Here is a 26,851-nt window from a genome sequence, read left to right on the forward strand (position 1 = left end):
TCAATCCAATCGAGAATCTGTGGAAAAAGCTGAAAACTACTGTTTACGAACGATCTCCATCAAACCTCACTGAGCTCGAGCTGACTGCAAAAGAAGAATGGGCAAGAATTTCAGTCTCTCGATGTACAAAACTGATAGAGACATACCCCAAGTGACTTGCAGCTGTAATCGCAGCAAAAGGTGGCGCAAGAAAGTATTAAGTTAAAGGGGCCGAATAATATTGCACGCCCCACTTTTCAGTTTTTGAGTTTCCACAAAAAATTAAAAATGACCAATAAATTTTGTTCAACTTCACAATGACATGATATATTTTCCCTGAGGAAGCCGCTACTCAGGCGGCGATACGCGTGGGAGCCTATCCCACATTCTGCTTCCCCACTTCACAAGATTTTTCTCTATGGCTTTGGACTGTGGGTATGACAAGTTTTTTTTTTTTTTTTTTTTTTCTTCCATGGGATTGAGGTTTTGGGCTCTTGCATTGTCTAGTTCCCCCTCTCCCTCCCCCTCCCGCATGTCCTATGCGTACTATTACTGAGACATTTCATATATTCACATCTCTTATGCTTTTCTATTTTTTCTACTGTCTCATTCATCACCATTTTTGTTGGACGCCTTTTTTCATCAGTTACATTTTTTCTTTTTGCCATATGACTAAAGTTTCTATATTATTGAAGTATCCTGCACGCATATTATGTGCCTTATTATAGGGATGTATGGTATTGCAATATTAACATCTTTACACCCATTTCATGGAGTGGTCATTTATCCTTGCATTATCTTCGCTTGTGCAGTCAGATTCTTGTGATAACATTATTGTGGTAAGCACATGTTTTGTGGGCTGTCATTTTCCTCATTCTAGGATATGATATATATATATATATATATATATATATATATATATATATATATATATACATATACATACACGTGTTCTTGCATGTTTGCATTTTTTAAGTGTTTTTAATGGTTTTTGTGTTTTGTGTGTGTACTTATGTGCAGTCTTGAGTTTTTTGCCAATGTAATAATAAAAACTATTTTTGATACTGGATTATATATGGAGGTGTTCCTGTCTATGTGGGCATGATCTTTTTCTTGCTCTTTCTTCAACTTCACAATTGTGTTACACTTGTTTTTGATTAGTCACCAAAAATTTACATTTTGGTATCTTTACGTTTGAAGCCTGATATGTGGGAAAAGGTTGAAAAGTTCCAAGGAGCCAAATACTTTCACAAGGCACTGTATATATTAGCACCTAGTAGCACTACTTTTTGCAAGTATCACAGCTTGTAAATGCTTTTTGTAGACAGCCTAGAGTCTTTCAATTCTTGTTTGAGGGATCTTCATCCATTCTTCCTTGGAAAATTCTTCCAGTTCTGTGAGATTCCTGGGTCATCTTGCATGCATTGCTATTTTGAGATCTAGCCACAGATTTTCTCTGATATTGAGATCAGAGGACTGTGAGGACCATTGTAAAACCTTCAGCTTGTGTCTTTTGAGTTAGTCTATTGTGGATTTTGATGTGTGTTAAGAATTATTATCCATTTGTAGAAGCCATCCTCTTTTCAACGTCTGCTTTTTTTTTTTACAGATGATATGTGTGCTCCAAGAATTTGTTGAAATTTTATTGAATCCATTCTTCCCTCTACCCATGAAAACGTTCTGTGACGTTGGCTTCAACACAACCCCAAAGCATGATTGATCCACTCCCATGCTTAATGGTTGGCAAGATGTTCTTTTTGTGCCCTTTTGTCTCCACACATAGCTTTTTGATCATTGTGGCTAAAGAGTTTTCATTTTAACACCATTGGTCCACAGGACTTGTTTCCAAAATGAATCAGACTTGTTGAGATGTTCTTTTGCACACTTCTGACTCTGAATTTTATGGTACGGACGCAGGAGATGTTTTCTTCTGATGACTCTTCCATGAAGGCCATATTTGTGCAGATGTCTCTGAACAGTAGAACAATGTACCTCAACTCCAGAGTCTGCCAAATCTTCCTGAAGTTCTTTTGCAGTCAAGCGGGGTAATCATTTGCCTCTCTAGCAATTCTTCAAGCAGTTCTCACTGACATGTTGCTTGGTTTTCCAGACCTTATCTTAAACTCCATTGTTCCTTTTTGTCATGTATATAAACACAGCTCTGCTACACCCATTAGGTCTGTGTAAAGTGTATACACACACACACACACTCACTCACTCACTCACTCACTCACTCACTCACTCACTCACTCCTACTGCATCTTCCTGACTTTATAAGTGACATGCCAGCCCAGACACACACTGCAGCTGTGGTTCCCCCTCCCTCACATCCCCTCCTCCTTCTCCCTGCACTAAATAGCTTTTCTTCTCTGTCTGCCTGTGTAATTCTAAACCACTCCTTCCCCCCTCCGTCAGGAATGTGTGAGTTATCATAAACCAGTCCTTTGTCTGAACCATGTGCTTCTTTGTGAATCAGAAGGTTATTCCAGATTAAATAACTTGACCCCAAGTAGTGATATAGGTGTGACAGTTACATATTTGGACTGTGCAATGATAGAACTACACACCAGTGCGTTTTCTTATTTCCCGTGCCAGCGGAGTCCGAGAAAAGGACTCCTACTTAACCGGGTCACACAGCTACCCCATTTTTAGACTTAAATGTAAGCTAAGCTCGTGAGAAGACATGTAATACTTTCGTCGTCGCTCTACGAGGTCTCCAGTTCAAGATATGATGGTTAGGAGGTTTTCATGGGGTTCTGAGTCTCTCTGAGAAAAGAGTGCATTTCATAACTCAGCCCACCCAGTGATGTCCCAACCAGCGGGTATATCTTTATCCTGCTAAGTTATGAGCAAGTCTTTTGCCCAGGAAGTCGGCTAACAAAAGCTCTGCAATCTGCTCTGATGCATTGGGATGTGTCCCCCTTCCCCCACCACATGGCCTGCCATTATCTGAGAGGACTGTAAAGGTACCGTCACACTAAGCGACGCTGCAGCGATACCGACAACGATCCGGATCGCTGCAGCGTCGCTGTTTGGTCGCTGGAGAGCTGTCTCTCCAGCGACCAACGATCCCGAGGTCCCCGGTAACCAGGGTAAACATCGGGTTACTAAGCGCAGGGCCACGCTTAGTAACCCGATGTTTACCCTGGTTACCATCCTAAAAAGTAAAAAAAACAAATGCTACATACTTACCTACCGCTGTCTGTCCTCGGCGCTCTGCTTCTCTGGTCTGGCTGTGATCACAGCGGCCGGAAAGCAGAGCGGTGACGTCACCGCTCTGATTTCCGGCTGCCCGGCGCTCACAGCCAGACCAGAGAAGCAGAGCGCCGAGGACAGACAGCGGTAGGTAAGTATGTAGCGTTTGTTTTTTTTACTTTTTAGGATGGTAACCAGGGTAAACATCGGGTTACTAAGCGCGGCCCTGCGCTTAGTTACCCGATGTTTACCCTGGTTACCAGCGAAGACATCGCTGAATCGGTGTCACACACGCCGATTCAGCGATGTCTACGGGGAGTCCAGCGACCAAATAAAGTTCTGGACTTTCTTCCCCGACCAGCGACAGCACAGCAGGGGCCTGATCGCTGCTGCCTGTCACACTGGACGATATCGCTAGCGAGGACGCTGCAACGCCACGGATCGCTAGCGATATCGTCTAGTGTGACGGTACCTTAAGTGCTTTTCATCTTTAATTCCTTTTTATTTTGTAATCGTTTTGTACATATAATTGTCTCTTGTAATATCGTTTTTTATACCTTTTGTAATCACTGCCTATTCTTTTTGGAGTAAAAGCTATAATATTTACTAGTGGTGTTCTCCTTGCTCTAAAACGTACCCCAAGTCCTCTGACCTAAGCCATTGCTATTGATTGGGTTGGCTCCTGAGCTGCTATTAATCATAAGAAATAGGAGCTATGCAAATGCATGTAGAAAAGCCGCGGAGACACCATCACGTGTTTCTCAACGCAAGCAATAAATAGCCAGGTCTTTCACCGGGAAGGAACAACCACGGGAAGGGCAGCATCCAAAAAGGAAAACCACCTATGCCAAAACATGGTATCCAGCCACAGACAGTTGTTTCGGGGTATTTGCCCCTCATCAGTGTGGAGTAGGAAACTGGCTATTAGGAGCAGTGCCTAGTAAAAGGACTATAAACACAAGGATGAATGACCTCGGGGAGATCAAAACATCCAACAGCGCGGAGACACCAGCACGTGTTTCTCAACGCAGTGATCAGAACACTGCCCCCATCACTTATGGGAAATATGCAAATGCATGTAGAAAAGCCGTGGAGACACCCGGTGAAAGACCTGGCTATTTATTGCTTGCGTTGAGAAACACGTGATGGTGTCTCCGCTGCTTTTCTACATGCATTTGCATATGTCCCATAAGGGATGGCAGCAGTGTTCTGGAATCACTGCGTTGAGAAACACGTGATGGTGTCTCCACGGTGTTGGATGTTTTGATCTCCCCGAGGTCATTCATCCTTATGTTTAAAGAAATAGGAGCTGGCGGCAGGCCAGCGTGCTGAGCTTGTGTGGCAAAGCTGGCATTGACAGAAAGGGTTTTATAAGTGTATCGCCTGGCTGCGACTGGGAATACTATATCGCTCTCACTGCAGCGTACCCAATAACTAGTACACAAGTAGGCAGCTTTTCTGGCGACTAATTATCCTAGGTGCAGTTCTCTGACTGACCTGAGGGTAAGGGGGGCGCCAGAGAGCTGCAAGTTCCAAACTGGAACTGGGAAGTGGGATATAAATAAATCCCTGAAGAAAGAACTGGGGCAACGAAACATCCCCGGTTCACAACACTGTTGACTGCCCTTTCTTAATTACATTTCGATCTGAGGAAAGGGCAAGTTGAAAATGTTATGCTATCTTCTGATAGCTTTTCCTGCTTTGTGGGCCTTTACCATTTTTTCAAACTCCTAGGCAGCTGCTTAGAAGAACCCATGGCTGCTGTTTTTTGCAAGAAAGGTGAGAGGAGGCTGGGTTTTTAAAAGCTGGTAAATTTGCATCACCTGGCTTTTCCTATTGATAATGGTGAACAAGCCATAACCCTAACAGGCTAATTAAGTTCCCATACCTTGGTCAGTTATCTGTGCACACAAATCGTCACTGTAACTGTTAAAATGTAAAAATACAAAGGAAATCTGTCATCTTTAACTTTTGGCCTGTTAGAGATCATTTCATCTTCAGCTTGCTTAACTGTTCACAATAGCAATAATTTTGACCAGGGGTGCCCAAACTTTTATATGCCGTTATATATGCCCAGTTACAAAGGACAATTCGAGACGTGTAATAGGTCCATTTATACTGCACAATAAATGTCATCGATCATTCATAGAAACAGTTGATTCATGATGAGAGTCTAAAGAGGCTTGCTATCAGAATGCTCTATTGATTTGTACAAAAGGTTATCGCTCTCAGCAGCACAACACACCGTACAAGAGGTCTCGCGCTGCCGAGAGCAATGGCAGCCTATGTGCACTGAACAGTCTATTATGGATCGTTCATTGCACATCTGAGGCCGGGTTAGTCTTTCTAAACTGGCTATGAAACGACTGCCAACAGGCAACATGTTGCCAGTCAGCGGTGGTTACGCACTACTCATTGTGCCGTGTAAAAGCACTTTCAGATTTGATGTGTAGTGGTTTCCGATAAGACGCTTGGATTTTTCTGTTGCAGCGCAGAGCAATCATTATATCAGATCCATTAATTGACAACTTCTGTCTTTATAGCTATGATCTTGGGATGGAGAATCGTGATTTAACTGATGATAAAGTCACAACCGAAGCTGCTGAAGCAATCAAAAAATACAATGTTGGAATCAAATGTGCCACCATTACACCCGATGAGAAGAGGGTTGAAGAATTTAAGTTGAAGCAAATGTGGAAGTCCCCAAATGGAACCATCCGAAATATTTTAGGAGGAACTGTATTCCGAGAGGCAATTATCTGCAAGAACATCCCTAGGCTTGTGTCCGGATGGGTTAAGCCCATCATTATTGGCCGTCACGCTTATGGGGATCAGGTAAAGCTGCATGTTTGATATGTTCTCATGTATACATATAGCTGCCAATCGGTGGTGGTGGGGGTTATATAGAGCTCAGGAATATGGAGGAGTAACTCGTCTTCTACTGATCTCCAAACAGTAATTTTATCAATACTACAGCAAGTAGCCCAGTAAGTGACACACTTCTGGAATTAGGGATCTCTGTCTCTACGTTATGCTGTTCTCAAAATAGGTGGCAAAATCCTGGTGACAGATTCCCTTTATTTGCACTTTTATATTCTTTTGGTCCAAACCTGTTTTCAGGTCCTCCACGTAACGCCCACATGGATGGGCGGCAAACTCTTCATGTAACATGTCACATTGTAACAAATGCAGATGTTGCTTTGAAGTTCTGCCTAAGAAATCAACATGGAGATCAGTATAAACATATAAGTACTTGAAAAATGATGATGATCTGTGTCTGATATATAATAACTAAATCAGTGGTTACAATTAGTTGATCAAATCTCCTGGAGTTTCACATAGGCAGATTAACTCACTTTAACTGCAGGAATTCAATGATCTTGGATTAAATTTGCTGCTATTTGAATTGGCCAGAAAGGGGTAAATAAATCTCCCCCAAACCTTGTACCCCTCTCTCCTCGACCCTCCCCATACCTGTCCCTCTTCTGTCAGTCCTCAGATCCGCTCTGTTACTTCTTCTATTCTTCTAGTCGGATCATCTGTTCAATAGGCCCAACTAAGAGGCGTAGCTAGGGGTTTGGTTCAGGGGGGCGAAACTTCTCAATGGGCCCCTAACCAGGTAACCTTGATTACAACTGGATGACGCACCCTAATAGTGGAGGAGAACCTCAGCAGATGACCCTCGCTGAAAATAATCTCTATATAAAGATCAACATAGATATTACCGCCATATGGTCAGTGGTAGATACCAGTCCTACAGAACATATAAGAGATCACAGCACAGTTACAGACAATGACTTACAGCTGACGTTCTTTCTGATGGAGTCGTTCACTTTTTTCACGTCTCTTCCATCTGGCCCAGACCGACATTACCACTTCTTCCAGCCAGGACTCGGCTGCAGAGAATACAACAAACACATATTTCACTTCTCACATTTTCAGCACTGACCCCAATGGGACTATTCACAACCTGCAAAAACTCCTCATCCTGCTGACACCCCAATGCTCAGCAGTTGCTGCCCTATGTGGTTCCATTACTGCACCTGCTGTGTGGTTCTCTGTTCCCTCTAAATTCTAATGCAACTTTCTAGAATATAGTAATGCCGGGTGCAAGTGCCCTAGAAAACAGTGCCCACATTCTGTCCCCTAAAAAGTAATATTGCCCTGTGTGTGCCCCTTTTGACAGTCAGTCACCTGAGTTCGCCTTTAACAATAAGTGCCCACTTTACATTTATTAATGATCTCTCACTCTCGTACAGCTCCCCTATACACAGTATGATGCTTTCTTATACACAGTATAATGCTCCCTCATTGTGTATATATACTGACCCTTTAATATCCCTAAAACTGTTTAATGGCTCAGACACTGTATGATGGCCCAGCCACTGTAATCTCCACACTGTTTGATGACCCCCCTAGATGGCCTCCATATAGCATAATAACCAAATAGTCCTCAATATAGTATAATGCATTCCTCATAGGCATCCATGTAGTATAACGCACTTCTCATAGGCCTCCATATAGTGTAATGCACTTCCCATAGGCCTCCATATAGTGTAATGCACTCCCCATAGACCTCCGTATAGTGTAGTGTAATGCACTCCCCATAGGCCTCCGTATAGTGTAATGCACTCCCCATAGGCCTCCGTATAGTGTAATGCACTCCCCATAGGCCTCCGTATAGTGTAATGCACTCCCCATAGGCCTCCGTATAGTGTAATGCACTCCCCATAGGCCTCCGTATAGTGTAATGCACTCCCCATAGGCCTCCGTATAGTGTAATGCACTCCCCATAGGCCTCCGTATAGTGTAATGCACTCCCCATAGGCCTCCGTATAGTGTAATGCACTCCCCATAGGCCTCCGTATAGTGTAATGCACTCCCCATAGGTAGACCCTATAGTATAATGTACCCCCCCATAGGCAGACCCTATAGTATAATGTACCCCCCCATAGGCAGACTCTATAGTGTAATGCAGCCCTTAATATAATGCATCCCATAGGCAGCCGCTATAGTGTAATGCACCCCCACAGGCAGCCGCTATAGTGTAATGCAACCCCATAGGCAGCCTCTATAGAATAATGCAGCCCATAATATAATGCACCCCCATAGGCAGCCTCTATAGTATAATCATAAATAACCAATATCCCACACTAGTACATGTTAACCTCAAAAACAACCGATTTTCAACAAATTCTCCATGTAGAAAGGAGAAAAACCAGGGGGGGGGGGGTGGCGGCACTGGCACAATATGTGCATTTTCTGACATAACATGTAGGTTATATTCATTTCAGATAAAATTGAACTGGGTCTGAGCTATGGAATAGGTCTTTAAATGTTTTCATATGTATTTAGTGCATTTTTTCTGAAGTTCATTTAACTATGGATACGTATTGTTGCCTCAAAAAGTGATCAATAGTTCTATTGAAGACTATTGATCTTCAGCACTTTGCAGTTTTTTTGCGATTTTTGTACATTTTTCCATAGCTTGTATTTCAGTTCTAAATTGTTCATGATCATTCCCCCCTTTTTTCTTGTATAATTGTATTTGCTGATATTTCACATGTCCATGGACTGACACAGGTCCGCAGCAAAGTTTTGCATTTTATTGCAATTATTATAGATTGTGATCTATCATAGGGTAAACTGAATGTGATAATTATATCATAATATTTACAGCAGTGGTCCCCAACTCCAGGCCTCGAGGGCCGCCAACAGTGCAGGTTTTCAGGATTTCTTTAGTATTGCATCGGTGGTAATGTGATCATCTGCACAGGAGATGATTCCAACCCCTGTGCAATACTAAGGAAATCCTGAAAACCTGCACTGTTGGCGGCCCCCGAGGCCTGGAGTTGGGGACTACTGATTTACAGTATACAGGTCCTTCTCAAAAAATTAGCATATAGTGTTAAATTTCATTATTTACCGTAATGTAATGATTACAATTAAACTTTCATATATTATAGATTCATTATCCACCAACTGAAATTTGTCAGGTCTTTTATTGTTTTAATACTGATGATTTTGGCATACAACTCCTGATAACCCAAAAAACCTGTCTCAATAAATTAGCATATCAAGAAAAGGTTCTCTAAACGACCATTTACCCTAATCTTCTGAATCAACTAATTAACTCTAAACACATGCAAAAGATACCTGAGGCTTTTATAAACTCCCTGCCTGGTTCATTACTCAAAACCCCCATCATGGGTAAGACTAGCGACCTGACAGATGTCAAGAAGGCCATCATTGACACCCTCAAGCAAGAGGGTAAGACCCAGAAAGAAATTTCTCAACAAATAGGCTGTTCCCAGAGTGCTGTATCAAGGCACCTCAATGGTAAGTCTGTTGGAAGGAAACAATGTGGCAGAAAACGCTGTACAACGAGAAGAGGAGACCGGACCCTGAGGAAGATTGTGGAGAAGGACCGATTCCAGACCTTGGGGAACCTGAGGAAGCAGTGGACTGAGTCTGGTGTGGAAACATCCAGAGCCACCGTGCACAGGCGTGTGCAGGAAATGGGCTACAGGTGCCGCATTCCCCAGGTAAAGCCACTTTTGAACCATAAACAGCGGCAGAGGCGCCTGACCTGGGCTACAGAGAAGCAGCACTGGACTGTTGCTAAGTGGTCCCAAGTACTTTTTTCTGATGAAAGCAAATTTTGCATGTCATTCGGAAATCAAGGTGCCAGAGTCTGGAGGAAGACTGGGGAGAAGGAAATGCCAAAATGCCTGAAGTCCAGTGTTAAGTACCCACAGTCAGCTGCTGGTGTTGGTCCACTGTATTTCATCAAGGGCAGGGTCAATGCAGCTAGCTATCAGGAGATTTTGGAGCACTTCGTGCTTCCATCGGCTGAAATGCTTTATGGAGATGAAGATTTCATTTTTCAGCACGACCTGGCACCTGCTCACAGTGCCAAAACCACTGGTAAATGGTTTACTGACCATGGTATTACTGTGCTCAATTGGCCTGCCAACTCTCCTGACCTGAACCCCATAGAGAATCTGTGGCATATTGTGAAGAGAAAGTTGAGAGACGCAAGACCCAACACTCTGGATGAGCTTAAGGCCGCTATTGAAGCATCCTGGGCCTCCATAACATCTCAGCAGTGTCACAGGCTGATTGCCTCCATGCCACGCCGCATTGAAGCAGTCATTTCTGCCAAAGGATTCCCGACCAAGTATTGAGTGCATAACTGAACATTATTATTTGATGGTGTTTTTGTTTGTTATTAAAAAACACTTTTATTTGATTGGATGGGTGAAATATGCTAATTTATTGAGACAGGTTTTTTGGGTTATCAGGAGTTGTATGCCAAAATCATCAGTATTAAAACAATAAAAGACCTGACAAATTTCAGTTGGTGGATAATGAATCTATAATATATGAAAGTTTAATTGTAATCATTACATTATGGTAAATAATGAAATTTAACACTATATGCTAATTTTTTGAGAAGGACCTGTATATCTTGCATGCTATTTAGTAGTTTCATTTTTTATTCTCGGCCGTTGTTGCTTGTTTTTAATTGAGTTTCCCATTGTATGGATTTAACCCATTGGTTAAGCAAGTTTTGTAAGAGAATTTTTCTAATAAAAAAATTTGGGGGGGGCATTTTTTCTTATGTATGCCTTGGTTTTTCTCTTTTCTACATGGAGAATTTGTTGAAAATCTATAGTATAATGCAGCCTCATAAAAAATAAAAATAAATAAATACTCGCCTCTCTACCTCCTGGTTCCTCCGGTGCTCCGAGCTCCCGCTCATCCCTGGACAGCAGGTGTTGAGTAGTAACGTTATCGCGCCTGCTGTCCGTGTCGACATCGGTGATGTCAGACGCTGACAGGGGAATGATGGAAGAGGGAGCATAATGCTTCTTCTCTCATGCGTTCAGCTGTATCAGCTAGATGCCAACACAGTTGAACTTGCGATGATGGGCAGGGGGCCCACTGCGGGCTCCCCCCCCCCCTACTGCTCAGGGACCCCTTAGCGGCCGGGCGGAAGAGCAGGAAGATAGATTCTTCCTTCTCTGCTACAGAATGTAACTGTATCGGCGCGATGTGCATGCCAGTACAGTTACAGTAGTGTAGCTCTGAGTAGGCCCCCTCAGAGCGCGGGGTCCTGGGCAACCGCCCCTCTGCCTCCCCCCCTCTGCCTCCCCCGGTAGCTACGCTACTGGCCTAACTGCATCACATGGGGCGCAGTGCACTTCATTAAAAAGTACTCCCATCAAAATGTTTATTCTTCTAATATATTGCAATCATCATATTAGAATTCTTCTGTTTTTCATTAGGTCCATGACATCATGTGATTAAACACTGACTAGCATAATCCTTCTAAGCTCTATGTAGAAACAGGAGGTCAATTTTCCCTGTATACCTCAACATTCAATGTAAAAGTCAATGAAAGGGGGAAGAGCAGAACAGCTGAGTCAGGAGTTAAAAGGAATAAGATACTTCCTGTTTGTACATAGAGCAGAGAAGAACGAACAATTAGCTGGGTAGAAAGGCAAAATGAGCAATTGTAAGTGTAAGATATGATGACTGCAATATATTAAGAGGATAAAAACATTGTTGGGTGCGCTTCTTTAGTATACGCCACAGCCCATGTGACAGAATGGGATCTAGTGAATGAAAGACTCGGCCAGAAGGCAGATGCATGAGCCAATCTGTGTCCCGGTGGTGGCAGAACAGGGAGTACTGAGAAGTGAGTATGTTTGGGAAGAATATTTGGTCTGGGATTATAAACCCTCTTTCCTTTGTCCAGCAGGAAGTTCAATATCCTCAAAACCGTAAGGAGAAAGCTGGAACCTAGTTCACTAGGGGGGTCAAGCCTCCAAAAGCTGTGAGTGACAGATCTCACACCATAAGCCAGCCAGCTCAGAGCAGGACAAACTCTTGCTAGCAATATAGAATCATGCTGAAGCTGCCAAATAACAATCTAAAAACATAATTTCTAAGTAGTGATGAGCGAATATACTCATTATTCAAGATTTCTCGAGCATGCTCCGGGGTCCTCCAAGTATTTTTTTTGATGCTCCGTTTTAGTTTTTCTTGCCGCAGCTGAATGATTTACATCTGTTAGCCAGCATAAGTACATGTGGGGATTCCCTAGCAACCAGGCAACCCCCACATGTACTTATGTTGGTTATCAGATGTAAATCATTCAGCTGTGGAAAGAAAAAATAAAACTCCGAGCACTAAAAAATACTCAGAGGACCCCCGAGCATGCTCGAGAAATCTCGAGTAACGTCTATATTCGCTCATCACTATAAGGAGTTCTGGAGATATTGTACATCCTAGCTGTACATTTTCAACATCTCTGGAACAAACTGAACGCCACTCAGGGTCTCGATCTGTTCTAACACCTTAGGCAGAGGAGATATGTAGAATGGCTATTAAAAATCAGATAGCAGAGATGTGTTTAGCTTTAACACGTAGCAGGGGCATGGCTGGGTCCCATGGCTCCAAAAACACCTTCCCAGGACCTTTTATTAAAGAGTTATGACTCCTCTTAGGTTTTGGAGTTTTTAGATGCTAGAGGCAAGGGGACAGGATTTGGGTTCAGCTCAGGGGCAGGAGCGTAGCGACCTAAAGGGGATAAAGGCTAGTGCAGATCCATGTGGTCTCTCGCTCTGTTATGCATTCCGGGGTTCATGTCAAGTAACATGTTGTGAAGAACCTAGGAGCCAGCTGGCAGCCCATGCCCCCTGCGACCCAGCAAACACATGGTCGAATATCAACCCGGTAATTGACATGATCCATCTACTTATTTTCCTATCGCCACGACAGCACCCCTACGAGAGAGGGGATCCGCCCACCTTCCGGACAGGAACCTACAGAATTTAAAGGGGCGGTCCCCCTCACCACTCCAGTTTGGGTTCCAGTCCGGACGGTGGGAGCCTGCAGCAGCAGTCTTACCCGGGCCTCCATGCCTCCGCGCGGTGTCTGTTAGGAACGGCGGAATCGGGGGCTCGGAAGCAGCGTCGGGGGTGTCCTGCGTGCAGACCCCCCCTCGTCTGGCCATGAGGAGCGCGTCCCAGGAGTCGGCAGTGCCGTCCTGGTCCGCGGTGAAGCGCGGTGTGCAGCGTCCACACCGGCGCTGGTGAACCCGGAAGTAGTTGATACGCTTCCGGGGTAAGCCGGGGGAGGAGCGCTGCAGCGCTGTAAAAGAGCGACGCTGATGGTAGGAGGCGCGCAACCATGTCCTCAGTAGGGGATGCCGAGCACCCTCATGGAGAGGGAACGGAACAGCGCAGTAAGAATGGTAGTCGCTCAGGGAGAAGCAGCAGCAGCGTGGTACGGGGGCAGCAGCGTGCAAGCGCCTCAGCGTCACATTTGGATCCTACTCCTCCAGAACCAGTATTCACAGGATCAGCCTTATGGTGAGTGTTAAATCAGACACCTGGTGCTGATATGGTCTGTTATTTGTGCTTTGTTTTAGGGGAAAAAGACCACTAAATCTAAGCACAAGCAATGTGCTCTATGCATGACTCCAATGCCTGGCAGTTACACCAAAAGGCTGTGTCAGGCTTGCATATCTCAGACCTTAGAAGAGGAAGCTCCCCTTCGGTCATCAGACCTTAGAGCGAGGAAATAAGCTATTCCCTTAGAGGTAGCCGCCAGGAAAGGTCGGGCAGGGACATATCGCCAGGATCTAGTCTGTCCCTGCAAGAAGGGGAATGTTCCAGATCTTCATCCCCATCCTCCTCAGATGAAGAGGGAAGGCCTTGTTTCTCGGTAGACAACTTGGACATGTTAGTTAAAGGATTCCGAGCTACCATGGGTGTTGCAGAGAGCAAAGAACCAAGGTCCGCACAGGACATAATGTTTGCGGGCTTGTGCCAGAGGAGTCGTAAGGCTTTTCCAGTGGTGGATACGGTCAAGACTCTTATAAAGAGAGAATGGGATAAGCAAGACAAAGGTTTCCTTCAGTCATCAGCCAAAAGAAGGTATCCCTTTGATGACAATGAGCTGGCGGAGTGGATGAAAGTCCCGAAAGTGGATGCAGCGGTGGCGTCAACATCTAAAGCCGGTACTTTGCCGCTGGAGGACGTGGGCCTTTTGAAAGACCCGTCAGATAGGAAGGCGGACATGTTTTTGAGAAAAACATGGGAGTCAACTGCCGGGGCGTTCAAACCTGCTATCTCGAGCACATGTACAGCTAGATCCGTCATGGTGTGGATATCCCAACTGGAAGAACAGCTGAAGTCCAAGGTGCCCAGAGACAAGATGCTGAATTACCTTTCGCAAATACGTGAAGGGGTGGCGTATTTAGCGGACGCATCAGTGGATTCATTAAAATTGGCGGCAAGATCAGCAGGTCTCTCAAATGCTGCTCGCCGAGCCTTATGGCTTAAGACCTGGAAAGGGGATTCCCAGGCGAAAGCTAAACTGTGTACAATACCGTGTAGGGGTGAGTACCTGTTTGGCCCGGTATTGGATGATATCCTGGCTAAGGCTGAGGATAGGTAGAAAGGTTTTCCTAAAGCTTTCAATCCTACCTTTAGGAATACCTTCAGGAGACGCTTCCAATACAGAAGACCCTACCAAAACCGAGACTGGGAACCATCAGACCCGAAAAAGAAAGGTTCGGACTTTAATGCTTCAACATCTTCCTCAAGAAGAAGAAGGAATTATCGTTAATAATGATCTTCCAGTAGGGGGCAGATTAAATTACTTCTATGCTCAGTGGGCCAAAATAACTTCAAGCAATTGGGTTCTGGGTATAATTAATTCAGGGTTAAAATTAGAGTTCCGGGAAAGACCTTCTGAATTTTATATCTTGACTGCCCCTGATTCCTTAGACCAACAAAAGGCCCTTGAAAAAGAGGTCCAAATGTTAAGACGGAAGAAAGTCATAGTGGAGGTTCCAAAACATCAGCAGGGGAAAGGGTTCTATTCCCCTTTATTTTTAATCTCCAAGCCAGATGGATCCTTTCGAACCATCATAAACTTACGGAGATTAAACAAACATCTAGAGTATCATGCCTTTAAGATGGAATCTATTAAAACGGCAACTAATCTTCTCTTTCCCAGATGTTATATGACCGTCCTGGATTTAAAAGATGCGTATTACCATCTGCCCATTCACCAGGATCATCAACAATTCCTCAGAATGGCGGTGCGCTTAAACGACCAGGTCAGACACTTTCAGTTTGCTGCAATGCCCTTTGGTCTATCTATGGCACCGAGGGTGTTTACTAAAGTCATGGCAGAAGTAATGGCCTATGTCAGAGAACAGGATACGTTAGTTATACCCTACTTGGATGACTTCCTGGTAGTGGGAAATTCCTTTTGCCAGTGTAGTACTCGCCTAAATCATGTAATATCTTCCTTACAGGACTTGGGTTGGATAGTCAATATGGAAAAGTCAAGACTCGAACCATCAACGACTCAGACTTTCCTAGGTAATCTGCTGGATTCGGAAGTGCAACAGTGTTTCCTTCCGGAAGAGAAAAAGCAGAGGATTGGGCACAAAGTCAGTACGGTAATAAAGAAGCCAGATCTGACTTTAAGAGACGCTATGTCCCTTCTGGGATCCCTAACGTCCTGCATACCAGCCGTCCAGTGGACTCAATTCCACACTCGAGTGTTGCAGGCCCAAGTCTTGGGTGCAGAGAGGAGTCTTCAAGGGCAATTAGGCGGAAGACTCAGGCTGTCCACCGCCACTCTACACAGTCTGAGATGGTGGTTGAACAGAAGACATTTAGGAAAAGGAGTACGCTGGAGTGTAGTACCAGACAACACGGTCACAACCGATGCCAGTCTTATAGGTTGGGGAGCTTAAATAGGAGATGTCTGGACTCAAGGGCAATGGTCTCTCTTAGAGGCTCAAGAGTCCTCAAACTGGAAGGAGCTCACGACAGTAAAGAAAGCCTTACTCAGGTTGCTTCCATCTCTGCAGGATTCACATGTAAGAATCCAGACAGACAACACAACAGTAGTGGCGTATCTCAACCATCAAGGGGGTACAAGGTCAAGATCCCTAATGAACACCGCCACAGACATACTAGAAATAGAGAGCGAAAGTGGGCTTCGGCTATCAGCCGTGCACATTCGGGGAGAGCTCAACACAGAGGCAGATTACCTCAGCCGTCATTCTCTACGTCAGGGAGAATGGGTTCTAGATCGACGGGTGTTCAGACAAATAGTGGACCTGTGGGGATTGCCAGTAATCGATCTATTCGCAACGAGAGAGAACAGGCAGACCAGGAAGTTCGCTTCTCTTCGGGTGGCGGACAAGCCCTGTATAATAGACTCCCTTCAAATACACTGGAATTTTCCTCTAGCTTACGCGTTCCCTCCAATGTGTCTGATCCCGTTAGTCCTCAGGAAGATCAGGGAGGACAGGGCGAGAGTGATCCTGATTGCCCCCTTTTGGCCCAGGAGGGCATGGTTCTCGTTACTCAGGGCAATGTCTGTGTCTGACCCCTGGGTACTGCCGACCAGCCCGGAGCTCCTTTCTCAGGGTCCATTCAGTTACCCCAATGTGGAATCCCTGCATCTGACGGCGTGGAATTTGAGAGGGAGTTATTGAGGAGAAGAGGGTTTTCAGAGGCTCTCATATCTACCCTTTTAAATAGTCGGAAAGAAGTCACCACTAAGATCTATGCTAAAACTTGGAAAAAGTTCCTTGCCTTCTACCAAAATCCCTTTTCTGGCAAGGTTCCAATTCCGGCTATTCTGGAGTTTTTACAGAAAGGCCGAGAATTGGGCTTGGCGGTAAATACCCTTAGAGTCCAAGTATCAGCTTTGGGGGCATTATATAACAGTGATGTGGCGGGAAATAGATGGGTTTCCCGATTTATCAGGGCCACTGAACGTAGTAAACCAGTGTATATTCCTAGATTACCACCATGGGATCTAAATTTGGTTTTAGACGCCTTAACAGAAGCCCCCTTTGAGCCAATAGATTCTGTCTCCATTAAAAATTTAACTTTAAAAACAGCCTTCCTAGTAGCCCTGACCTCTGCTAGGAGAGTGAGTGACTTACAAACTTTGTCGATAGACCCTCCTTATTTAATGGTCTTTCAGGATAGGGTAGTGTTAAAACCTGATCCAGCATACCTACCAAAAGTAGCTTCCAAATTTCATAGAAGTCAGGAAATAATTTTACCATCTTTCTGTAACAATCCGAATTCAGCTGACGAGCAGAAATATCACATGTTAGATGTCAGAAGAACTCTATTAGAGTACCTACATAGAACAGAACCATGGAGGCAGAGTAGGGCTCTGTTTATTTCCTTTCAGAATCCAAGGAAAGGGGCGAGTGTAACTAAAGCGTCTATCGCCAGATGGATAAGAGATGCCATATATCTTGCTTATACTGCTAAAGGCCAGACACCACCAGATGGCATCAGGGCCCACTCCACTCGAGCCATGTCCTCATCCTGGGCGGAAAGAGCGGACGTCTCCATAGACGTAATATGTAAGGCGGCAACTTGGTCATCTCCTTCCACCTTTTTATAGACATTATCGTCTTGATTTATCTTCAGAGGCCAATTTAGTTTTTGGCCGTACAGTACTTAGTGCTGTAGTCCCTCCCAGGTGATTGATCTTTGAAAATCTCTCGTAGGGGTGCTGTCGTGGCGATAGGAAAACCGGTTTTTACGTACCGGTAATAGGATTTTACGGAGCCACGACAGCACCCGCACATTCCCCCCCGTAGTTATTCACTGGTTTCTGCACCCTTTGGGGAAAGTGTGCTTGTTAAAAAATCGCTCTTTAGTAGGTGATGGTATTTAGTAATGTTTAAGTATATATGTTTATGTACTAACTCAATGGCGGTGTCCCTTATACTCTGAAACACAAACTGGAGTGGTGAGGGGGACCGCCCCTTTAAATTCTGTAGGTTCCTGTCCGGAAGGTGGGCGGATCCCCTCTCTCGTAGGGGTGCTGTCGTGGCTCCGTAAAATCCTATTACCGGTACGTAAAAACCGGTATCTTTGTCCTACTACTATTCTATTTGCATATCTGACCATTGTATATCTACAACCATCATGTATATAGTGTATTGTCTAGTGTGGCCTTAAGGTGATTGAATATATAATTTAACCTTGGGCTGCTCTTTTACCTCAATCCACACATCTGTTTCTCTGTTTAACATTCCATGCTACCTGGGCTGGTTTCTGGCACGATATAATTCAGTTAACGGACTGCGCTTATATCTAACAAGGAACTGGTGACATTACTAACAGGCTGGCAGCGCGCTCTTTCACTGGTGATAGTGAAAGGGGCATGTCATGGTTGTGTGTGTGTGTGTGTGTGTGGTGCCATGTCAATGACCAGGGGGCCATATTCCTGGGCCCTTCTGGACAAGGGGCGTCTGTGCCAAGCTGATCTTACATGTTCCCAGGGAGTATGGGATGTCACGTTGGTGAAAATGGGGAGACCGCATTACGTGATCAGTCTGACGTAATAGAGATGTCAGGTAGGGTGCCAAGGTGCTGGTTGATCAGTGTTTTTTGTTTTTTTAACCCCTTTCCATCCTGTTGGACACAATTTTGCAAGATCATGGACATCATTTTTCTGGATTTGCTTGAAGCAAATCACAAAGAAATTATTATTTTTTTAATTTGAGGGGTATTTTATTCACTAGTCCCTAGTTACAATGTGCTGGCTTCCGTATAGATTAAAACTGAAGTAATACGTAATTTTTTGTTACGTTTTCTTGTATTTTCTTTCAATTAACATTACTTGTTTGAATTCCAGTACAGAGCCACAGACTTTGTGGTCCCCGGCCCTGGCAAGGTGGAAATATCATTCACTCCGAAAGATGGCGGAGAACCAATAAAATATGTTGTACATAATTTTGAAGGTAAGTGTTCAGTTGATGTGGGACCCAAATTTCAGAGTGTCTATTCAATGCAAGTCTTTTTATTTTTGTGCAAACTATGAAGCATGTGGACACCACCACAAGCCCCTCAAAAGGCGTATGCACACAAGGTGAAATTATCACATCTGAATTGAGTAACTTTAAAGGTAAGTAGAGATGGAGAAGTAGAGATGAGCAAATCCATTCAATGCAACTTGAATTTGTATAAAATTTTTAGGAACTCAATGAACCCACCAAACTAAAACAAGTTGTGTTTCACTTCCTGTGAATCGCCTAGAATTGCTGCCTCTAATTTAACATAATGCAAAAAATGAATCAGCCAGAGAAGGACCACATAGCCTTGTGCGGACTTCCCCATATCACCTTGCAACAGTCACTTCACATATTATAGCACAGCCAATCAGGAGGGACTGTCAGTCTGTATAAAAGCAGAGGCAGGAAATGCAGCAGACGTTTTGTGGTGAGTCAGGGATGTGAGAGGACCACACAGGTTATAGCTGAGATATATGGAGAGGAAGTCAAACATGTTTTTCAGGGCAGTTAGAGGCTTTGGAGTACATTCAATTTGCCTCAAATTTCCCGAGAAAATAAGGCAAGTCTGGCAAATTTGACATTTTAAAAGATTTATTCTGAGTTTTTTTTTTTTTTTTTGACGCTTTAAAAAAAAAAAAAAAAAGAAAAGATTTTTCCTGAGGAAACCAATGCACGAAATGCTGCTTTTCAGGGCCTTTCTCTTTGCCTGAAGAGGTTTTGGATGATCGTTTTCATAAAGTGTTCTTTGCAGCCTATTGATTTGACAGTGTCCAGTTTGGAGATATTTCCTACAGGAACCATTCAAAACTAGTAACACACACTTTTTTTTTCATACATCAGCCATTTTTAAAAAAACTGCTTTGGCGTTTATTTCCACGACATCTTTTTCAGGCTATAACTGAAAGACCTATTAGTAAACTCTCAAAAGAATGAACAAGTGCATGTCTGTGTAACAAGGACTCACCGAGCTTATGATCAGGCTTTTGAAAATCTTTTCAACACTTCAAGTTTCTAAAAACGCCAAATGGTTAAAACAAGCTGTGTTCATTCTTCTGGCATTTTCCGCTCAGTGGGAAAGCTGAAAAGATGCCCAAAAGACAACTGGATGTCTTTTGGAGCATTTTGCTATCGGTTTTGCTTAAAAAACAAACAAACAAAAGAAACCTGCTATGAGCTTGTTCATAATTCAGTGGAGTGAAAAAAAACATCCAGAAAGCGTCAGTGAAAATAAGACATGAAAATAATTATGGTAAAACCATCCAAGAAACTGCCGATGGGGGAAAAATGCTCAGGAAATGACCAAAAATGTCACAAAAGACATTAAAGGAAAAAAAAAAGGCTAGCGTTCCCTTGAAAAGCTTGATGGGGTTACTTGAGTTTAGAAGACATCGTGTACACTAAGCTTTAGGATAAAAAAAACTTCAAAAGACTCTTCATATGAACAACGTAGATTTCCTACATAGTCATAGGGTTTTCCAAGTGTTTTTGACGAGTATTTTGGAGCATAACCGCTTCAAAACATTCCTCAGGAAAGTCTGTGTGAACATGGCTTAAGTAACTTATTTGTTTCATTACTTGCTTTGCCAAGGTGTGTTTCCTAAACACTTCACTACAAAATGTCTTCCCCACTGTTTGACGGCAGTAGATCTGAATCCACATGTAATATTCAGCCTCCTGTTTTTCTTGTCCTGCAGACTGCGGAGGTGTTGCCCTTGGCATGTATAACACTGACCAATCCATTAGAGACTTTGCCCACAGCTCCTTCCAGATGGCGTTGGTTAAAAGTTGGCCTCTATATATGAGCACCAAAAACACAATCCTGAAGCGATACGATGGACGTTTCAAGGACATTTTCCAGGAGATCTATGAGAAGTATGGTATATTGTTTTTTTTCACCCCATGTTTCACTAGACTTTCATGTGATCAAATAATCGCTGACTCTCCATTAAGATCGGCCCTCCCAGCCATGAATGACAACTCACATGCTACAGTACTAATTTGCTAAGTCCATGATGATCAAACTCCTACTTTCTGCTTGCCGGATGCAGAGACTCCCCAAATATTGACTGTAATCGCAAATAACTACAATCTTTACATGCATTTGAATTGGGAATCCACAACCCTGTTCACATGGTCAGAGTTTTTGACAATGCAACAGATGTAAGTATCAACAACACAGAATACTATAGAGTGTTTAAAGTCTCTCAAATTTAATTTTATTGATTAAAAAAAACACCAATATTTAAAAATGTGGCAAACAGAGTAACTTAATGGTGCACCGAAGTGCAGGCCTTATTAATCATGTCATTAATGTTGAAAGACAGTTCAAAGATCATTCAAAATAATTTATATAAAGGATACCAAAAAACAAAAATTGGTTTAACCCAATATACAGCTCTGGCAAAAATTAAGAGACCACTGCAAAATTTTCAGTTTGTCTGATTTTTCGAAAATTAGGGGCGTGACTAATAGGCTGTGAACCAGACATTATGCAGTACCATTGTGTGAACAACGCCCTATGTGGGCCTTTATTGTGCAATTGTATACTGGGCAGTCACCCCCTCCAGGAGTGGGTATGTGGAGAGTGGCTGTTGATTTGGTATTTTGCACCTGTGTTGCTAACATCTTGCTTTATGGGCTGGCTGCACCCTGCAGTGCATTTGTTCTAAGATCTGGGCAGGTACGTGTTGCTGCCTTTTTTTCCGCTGTTGAAAATGGTCTGATTTTTCTCTTTATAGGTAGATTTTTGAGTAAAATGTAAATTGTTCTTTTTCCTATCGCCACGACAGCACCCCTACGAGAGAGGGGATCCGCCCACCTTCCGGACAGGAACCTACAGGATTTAAAGGGGCGGTCCCCCTCACCACTCCAGTTTGGGTTCCTGTCCGGACGGCTGGAGCCTGCAGGATCAGCAGTCTTACCCGGGCCTCCATGCCTCCGCGCGGTGTCTTTTAGGAACGGCGGAATCGGGGGCTCGGAAGCAGTGTCGGGGGTGTCCTGCGTGCAGACCCCCCTCGTCTGGCCATGAGGAGCGCGTCCCAGGAGTCGGGCAGTGCCGTCCTGGTCCGCGGTTGAGCGCGGTGTGCAGCGTCCACACCGGCGCTGGTGAACCCGATAGTAGTTGGTACGCTTCCGGGGTAAGCCGGGGGAGGAGCGCTGCAGCGCTGTAAAAGAGCGATGCCTGGGATAGGAGGCGCGCAACCATGTCCTCAGTAGGGGACGCCGAGCACCCTCATGGAGAGGGAACGGAACAGCGCAGTAAGAGCGGTAGCGGCCGCTCAAGGAGAAGCAGCAGCAGCGTGGTACGGGGGCAGCAGCGTCCGAGCGCCCTAGCGTCACATTTGGATCCTACTCCTCCAGAACCGGTATTCACAGGATCAGCCTTATGGTGAGTGTTAAATCAGACACCTGGTGCTGATATGGTCTGTTATTTGTGCTTTGTTTTAGGGAAAAAAACCCACAAAATCTAAGCACAAGCAATGTGCTCTATGCATGACACCATTGCCTGACAGTTATACCAAACGGCTGTGTCAGGTGTGCATATCTCAGACCTTAGAAGAGGAAGCTCCCCTTCGGTCATCAGACCTTAGAGCGGTCATCAGGGTGGAAATTAGCTATTCCCTTAGAGGCAGCCGCCAGGAAAGGTCGGGCAGGGACGTATCTCCAGGATCTAGTCTGTCCCTGCAAGAAGGGGAATGTTCCCGCTCCTCATCTCCATCCTCCTCAGATGAAGAGGGAAGGCCTTGTTTCTCGGTGGACAACATGGACATGTTAGTTAAAGGAGTCCGAGCTACCATGGGTGTTGCAGAGAGCAAGGAACCAAGGTCCGCACAGGACATAATGTTTGCGGGCTTGTGCCAGAGGAGTCGTAAGGCGTTCCCGGTGGTGGATATGGTTAAGACTCTTATAAAAAGAGAATGGGATAAGCAGGATAAGGGTTTCTTTCCATCATCAGCTAAAAGAAGGTATCTCTTTGAAGATAATGACCTGGCAGAGTGGATGAAAGTCCCGAAAGTGGATGCAGCGGTGGCTTCTACATCTAAAGCCGGTAACTTGCCGCTGGAGGACGTGGGCCTTCTGAAAGACCCATCAGATAGGAAGGCGGACATGTTTTTGAGGAAAGTATGGGAATCAACTGCAGGGGTGTTCAAACCTGCTATCTCTAGCACGTGTACGGCTAGCTCCGTCATGGTGTGGATATCCCAACTGGAAGAACAGCTGAAGTCCAAGGTGCCCAGAGACAAGATGCTGAATTACCTTTCGCAAATACGTGAAGGGGTGGCGTATTTAGCGGACGCGTCAGTGGATTCTTTAAAATTGGCGGCAAGATCAGCAGGTCTCTCAAATGCTGCTCGCCGAGCCCTATGGCTTAAGACCTGGAAAGGGGATGCCCAGGCGAAAGCTAAACTGTGTACAATACCGTGTAGGGGTGAGTACCTGTTTGGCCCGGTATTGGATGATATCCTAGCTAAGGCTGAGGATAGGAAGAAAGGTTTTCCTAAAGCTTTCAATCCTACCTTTAGGAATACCTTCAGGAGACGCTTCCAATACCGAAGACCTTACCACAACCGAGACTGGGAACCATCAGACCCAAAAAAGAAAGGTTCAGACTTTAACGCTTCGTCATCTTCCTCAAGAAGAAGAAGAAACTATCGTTAATAGAGATCTTCCAGTAGGGGGCAGGTTAAAATACTTCCATGCTCAATGGGCCAAAATAACTTCGAGCAATTGGGTTCTAGGTATAATCAATTCAGGGTTAAAATTAGAGTTCCGGGAAAGACCTTTTGAATTTTATATCTTAACTGCCCCTGATTCCTTAGACCAACAAAAGGCCCTTGAGAAAGAGGTCCAAATGCTAAGACGGAAGAAAGTCATAGTGGAGGTTCCAAAACATCAACAGGGGAAAGGGTTCTATTCCCCTTTATTTTTAATCTCCAAGCCAGATGGATCCTTTAGAACCATCATAAACTTACGGAGATTAAACAAACATCTAGAGTATCATGCCTTTAAGATGGAATCTATTAAAACGGCAACTAATCTTCTCTTTCCCAGATGTTATATGACAGTCCTGGATTTAAAAGATGCGTATTACCATCTGCCCATTCACCAGGATCATCAACAATTCCTCAGAATGGCGGTGCGCTTAAACGACCAGGTCAGACACTTTCAGTTTGCTGCAATGCCCTTTGGTCTATCTATGGCACCGAGGGTGTTTACTAAAGTCATGGCAGAAGTAATGGCCTATGTCAGAGAACAGGATACGTTAATTATACCCTACTTGGATGACTTCCTGGTAGTAGGAAATTCCTTTGGCCAGTGTAGTACTCGCCTAAATCATGTCATATCTTCCTTACAGGACTTGGGTTGGATAGTCAATATGGAGAAGTCAAGACTCGACCCATCAACAACTCAGACTTTCCTAGGTATTCTGCTGGATTCGGAAGTGCAACAATGTTTCCTTCCGGAGGAGAAAAAGCAGAGGGTTGTGCACAAAGTCAGTACGGTAACAAGGAAGCCAGATCTGACTTTAAGAGACGCTATGTCCCTTCTGGGATCTCTAACGTCCTGCATACCAGCCGTCCAGTGGGCTCAATTCCACACTCGAGTGTTACAGGCCCAAGTCTTGGATACAGAGAGAAGTCTTCAAGGGCAATTAGGCGGAAGACTCAGGCTCTCCACCACCACTCTACACAGTCTGAGATGGTGGTTAAACAGAAGACATTTAGGGAAAGGAGTACGCTGGAGTGTAGTACCAGACAACACGGTCACAACCGATGCCAGTCCAATAGGTTGGGGAGCTCACATAGGAGATGTTTGGACTCAAGGGCAATGGTCTCTCTTAGAGGCTCAAGAGTCCTCAAATTGGAAAGAGCTCACAGCAGTAAAGAAGGCCTTACTCAGGTTGCTTCCATCTCTGCAGGATTCACATGTAAGAGTCCAGACAGACAACACAACAGTAGTGGCGTATCTCAACCGTCAAGGGGGTACAAGGTCAAGATCCCTAATGAACACCGCCACAGACATACTAGAAATAGAGAGCGAAAGTGGGCTTCGGCTATCAGCCGTGCACATTCGGGGAGAGCTCAACACAGAGGCAGATTACCTCAGCCGTCATTCTCTACGTCAGGGAGAATGGGTTCTAGATCGACGGGTGTTCAGATAGATAGTGGACCTGTGGGGATTGCCCGTTATCGATCTATTCGCAACGAGAGAGAACAGGCAGACCAGGAAGTTCGCTTCTCTTCGGGTGGTGGACAGGCCCTGTATAATAGACTCCCTTCAAATACACTGGAATTTTCCTCTAGCTTACGCGTTCCCTCCAATGTGTCTGATCCCGTTAGTCCTCAGGAAGATCAGGGAGGACAGGGCGAGAGTGATCCTGATTGCCCCCTTTTGGCCCAGGAGGGCATGGTTCTCGTTACTCAGGGCAATGTCTGTGTCCGACCCCTGGGTACTGCCGACCAGCCCGGAGCTTCTTTCTCAGGGTCCATTCCGTTACCCCAATGTGGAATCCCTGCATCTGACGGCGTGGAATTTGAGAGGGAGTTATTGAGGAGAAGAGGGTTTTCAGAAGCTCTCATATCTACCCTTTTAAATAGCCGGAAAGAAGTTACCACTAAAATCTATGCTAAATCCCTTTTCTGGCAAGGTCCCAATTCTGGCTATTCTGGAGTTTTTACAGAGGGGCCGAGAATTGGGCTTGGCGGTAAATACCCTTAGAGTCCAAGTATCCGCTTTGGGAGCGTTATATAACAGTGATGTGGCGGGAAATAGATGGGTTTCCCGATTTATCAGGGCCACTGAACGTAGTAACCCAGTATATATTCCTAGATTACCACCATGGGATCTAAATTTGGTCTTAGACGCCTTAACAGAACCCCCCTTTGAGCCATTAGATTCTGTCTCCATAAAAAATTTAACCTTAAAAACAGCCTTCCTAGTAGCCCTGACCTCTGCTAGGAGAGTGAGTGACTTACAAGCTTTGTCGATAAACCCTCCTTATTTAATGGTCTTTCAGGACAGGGTAGTGTTAAAACCTGATCCAGCATACCTACCAAAAGTAGCTTCCAAATTTCATAGAAGTCAAGAAATAATTTTACCATCTTTCTGTAACAATCCGAATTCAGCTGACGAGCAGAAATATCACATGTTAGATGTCAGAAGAACTCTATTAGAGTACCTACACAAAACAGAACCATGGAGGCAGAGTAGGGCTCTGTTTATTTCCTTTCAGAATCCAAGGAAAGGGGCGAGTGTAACTAAAGCGTCTATCGCCAGATGGATAAGAGATGCCATATATCTTGCTTATACTTCTAAAGGCCAGACACCACCAGATGGCATCAGGGCCCACTCCACTCGAGCCATGTCCTCATCCTGGGCGGAAAGAGCGGACGTCTCCATAGACGTAATATGTAAGGCGGCAACTTGGTCATCTCCTTCCACCTTTTATAGACATTATCGTCTTGATTTATCTTCAGAGGCCAATTTAGTTTTTGGCCGTACAGTACTTAGTGCTGTAGTCCCTCCCAGGTGATTGATCTTTGAAAATCTCTCGTAGGGGTGCTGTCGTGGCGATAGGAAAACCGGTTTTTACGTACCGGTAATAGGATTTTACGGAGCCACGACAGCACCCGCACATTCCCCCCCGTAGTTATTCACTGGTTTCTGCACCCTTTGGGGAAAGTGTGCTTGTTAAAAATCACTCTGTAGAAGGTGATGGTATTTAGTAATGTTTAAGTATATATGTTTATGTACTAACTCAATGGCGGTGTCCCTTATACTCTGAAACACAAACTGGAGTGGTGAGGG

At 44.5% G+C, this 26,851-nt stretch overlaps 2 protein-coding genes across 2 annotated transcripts in view; both read left to right on the forward strand.

Moving 5' to 3' along the window:
* Positions 1 to 26,851, forward strand: part of IDH1 (isocitrate dehydrogenase (NADP(+)) 1) — a 63,154-nt gene that overhangs the window by 17,332 nt on the left and 18,971 nt on the right. The window contains exons 3-5 of the mRNA XM_069733757.1: positions 5,718 to 6,009; positions 18,886 to 18,991; positions 20,737 to 20,914. Coding sequence (XP_069589858.1) covers positions 5,718 to 6,009; positions 18,886 to 18,991; positions 20,737 to 20,914 — 576 coding nt within the window. The remainder of the gene's footprint in view (positions 1 to 5,717; positions 6,010 to 18,885; positions 18,992 to 20,736; positions 20,915 to 26,851) is intronic.
* LOC138644864 (uncharacterized) lies at positions 14,377 to 16,110 on the forward strand. The gene is made up of 2 exons (XM_069733756.1): positions 14,377 to 15,313; positions 15,515 to 16,110. The coding sequence occupies exons 1-2, from the start codon at positions 14,504 to 14,506 to the stop codon at positions 15,959 to 15,961; spliced, it is 1,257 nt and encodes a 418-aa protein (XP_069589857.1). The 5' UTR covers positions 14,377 to 14,503; the 3' UTR covers positions 15,962 to 16,110.

The sequence above is a fragment of the Ranitomeya imitator genome, chromosome 7, assembly GCF_032444005.1.
Source record: "Ranitomeya imitator isolate aRanImi1 chromosome 7, aRanImi1.pri, whole genome shotgun sequence".
Lineage (NCBI taxonomy): Eukaryota > Metazoa > Chordata > Amphibia > Anura > Dendrobatidae > Ranitomeya > Ranitomeya imitator.

What these genes read in the sequence shown, in the direction of transcription:
- LOC138644864 (XM_069733756.1), top strand. Translation starts at nt 14,504, where the DNA reads ATGCTGCTCGCCGAGCCTTATGGCTTAAGACCTGGAAAGGGGATTCCC. An exon ending in CGGTGCGCTTAAACGACCAG is followed by an intron (nt 15,314 to 15,514) that starts GTCAGACACTTT and finishes TCTTCCTTACAG; the next exon opens with GACTTGGGTTGGATAGTCAA.